This window comes from Malus sylvestris, chromosome 11 (assembly GCF_916048215.2).
Source record: "Malus sylvestris chromosome 11, drMalSylv7.2, whole genome shotgun sequence".
Classification (NCBI taxonomy): Eukaryota; Viridiplantae; Streptophyta; class Magnoliopsida; order Rosales; family Rosaceae; genus Malus; species Malus sylvestris.
Genome location: NC_062270.1, coordinates 28,053,990 through 28,056,581, shown reverse-complemented (window position 1 = coordinate 28,056,581; position 2,592 = coordinate 28,053,990). Strand labels below are relative to the sequence as shown.

The 2,592-nt window shown below is 36.2% G+C and overlaps 1 protein-coding gene across 1 annotated transcript; it reads right to left on the bottom strand.

The window, feature by feature from the left end:
• Positions 1 to 423: 423 nt before the first annotated feature.
• On the bottom strand, positions 424 to 2,386 carry LOC126588421 (probable serine/threonine-protein kinase WNK11). Its single transcript, XM_050253505.1, has 3 exons — positions 2,297 to 2,386; positions 1,471 to 1,968; positions 424 to 1,184 (listed from the first exon to the last, which is right to left on the bottom strand). Exons 2-3 carry the CDS (start codon positions 1,966 to 1,968, stop codon positions 798 to 800), a joined length of 885 nt encoding a protein of 294 aa, XP_050109462.1. The 5' UTR covers positions 2,297 to 2,386; the 3' UTR covers positions 424 to 797.
• Between the last annotated feature and the right edge of the window lie 206 nt (positions 2,387 to 2,592).

The following is a 2,592-nucleotide window of genomic DNA, read 5'->3' as shown; positions in this document are numbered from 1 at the left end:
TGAAGGCAATCATCTCGTATCTAGGTTGGCTCATCAAACCAATTATGCGGGCCATTGCTCATTCAAGCATTTGACTTAGACACATATTTTCATTAATTACTATAACTTGAAATCTAATTTATGCTTGTTTTAATTTGATTCAACACTACAAGCAAATGTCTTTTAAATCTATTAGAAATTCAAGTGAAGGATTGCTTTGGCTTCTTCAATCAGTTGCGTCTTTCAAATCTTTTAGAAATACATACATTAAAGGACTTCGCTTATCGTTTGTCACAAAAAAAAAATCTATAAAATCTATTTTTGGTTATAAATATTAAATCATCGTATATGATATGCACATAAACTTATGTGAAGGACAAAGATATTGAAAAACAATATTAGGACCTCCACAAATAATAAATACATACAAGCATTGTAGCGAAGTTATAAAACCGAAATCACCGTAGTTGTGTAGCATTATTCCAATTTTGAATAGTTCAAGCAACCAACAAAAGAAGAGACCTATTCATTATGAGTCCACAACAATGAATTTGTAATGTAAAAATCCTATATACAAAATCAACACCATGATCTCCAATCAAAAGCTCCCCCAAACTCAATCCTTATCTAGTTCCCTACTAAAAACAAGGAACAAATTCAAAGTAAAAACCCCACCTTCTGGTCGCTCCCCATATATCCCTACAAATCGGTGTACAAATTGAACAAAAGCTAAAAATAAAAATCAAAGCAGTAATCCACATTAGCTGTCAATTAAACGCACCCCAACAACATATAATATTAGTTAAGAGTGCTCATAGTTAAACGTCTCCGTCATTATCGTCACCGTCAACTTCATAAAAGAAGGGATCCTTGAGAAGTTCAGTAGCGGAAGGCCTCGCTCTAGGCTGGGCGAGGCACTTCTCAACAAACACCCTCACCTCCGGGTCTTTGATTTTGTTCAAGGCCTGGGGTCTTACTCCTGAGGATACCTTCTTGTATATTTTTGCAACATTGTCACATTCACTATAGGGTATTTCCAAGGTTACCATCTCAAGCACACACATACCAAATGAGTAGATGTCCACCATCTCAGTGTAATCTTCTTCATACAGCTCTGGCGCCATAAATTCTGGAGTCCCTAACACCGAATGTGCTGAATGGTTCTTTCCCACTATAGCAGCCAATCCCAAATCACCAATCTTCACCTATTGAAATCATAGAGAGAATTTTAGAAAATACATAGAAACAAATCTGTAAAAAAAAAAAAAAATTGAAACAATTTTTTACTCACAAAAATCCGAAAAATAAAATAGCAGGAGAAAAAAACATACGAAAAAGATGGAAAACCCCCCAAAACTATTTCTCTTTACAAAACCCTAATAATTCAAGTAATGTCTGGTTCAATATATGGCGCTCACATCCGTACCTCCAATATAAAAAAGATGAAAAAAAACCCTACTAATAAAAGAGAAGGAATAATAATAATAATACCTGGCCAACATTCCCATTGATAAATACATTGCTGCAATTGAGATCTCTATGAATAACACAAGGTTCGTGAGTATGCAAATACTCCAGCCCTTCCAAGATCTGTTTTGACCACTTCTTCAAGGCCTTCATCGAAACATGCTTATGCTTCTTCCTGTACTCCCTCAAATTCCCACTTGTACAAACCTCAGTCATGAAATTGAGCGTGTTATGCTCAGCGTCCCGCCACACATTGTACAAAGTGATGATGTTCTTGTTCATCAACGACCTGAGAAGCCGAACCTCAGAGTAGAGCCTTTCAATCATAGCAGGATCGTTCGTGAAGTTACGTAGCTTCACTTGGTTCCATGCCACCTCTATGCCCTCCTCTTGATCGAAAGCCCGGTACACCTTTTTAACAGCCCCGCACCCTAGGAGCTCGTTGTACCGACCGTAGCGCCCTGTTGGGTCAATTTCGATGAATGATTCTTTGTCCGACTGATCTTCGTTTTCACTCGGCATCTACCAGGAATAAATAGATATTAGCCCAGGAACAAAAACCATAAAAACGCCTCAAAATGTGTGTTCAAAACTTCAAAATCAATGGAAGTTCTAATATAGAAGCTCGATTTTTTGATACAGTAAACATATAAATATTTATTGAATCTAAGATCGAATTAGAACAAAGCCAGAAAATAAAAGTCAAAGATTAAAGCTGCAACCCTATCTTTCAATAAGAAACTAAATTACCATGATAATATTACTAGTAAGGATAACGTTTAAAGCGATAAATTTCTCTGGAATGTTAATAAAAATAAAGAAAAGTGAGAAGAAAGAGAAAGATAGGTACCTTAAAACTACCAGAAGCTATTCTCTGCTGCAGAAGCGCACTTGAAAGTTGAAACAAACTAAAAAGCAAAGGAATGAAAAGAAAAGGGTTTAGGAGGCGTGGGGGTATATATAGGAGGTGTGACAGAGATATGATGGGATTAATTAAAGTGAATGAATGAGTAGGTGGGATGGTTAATGCTGATTAATGCAGGGTTAGTGAAAATTAATTGGGATGCTAAACAAGACTGAGCCGTTACTGGATAATTTTCGATCAGGATTGGATTCGTAAAGATAACGAGATTTATATAAAATGAA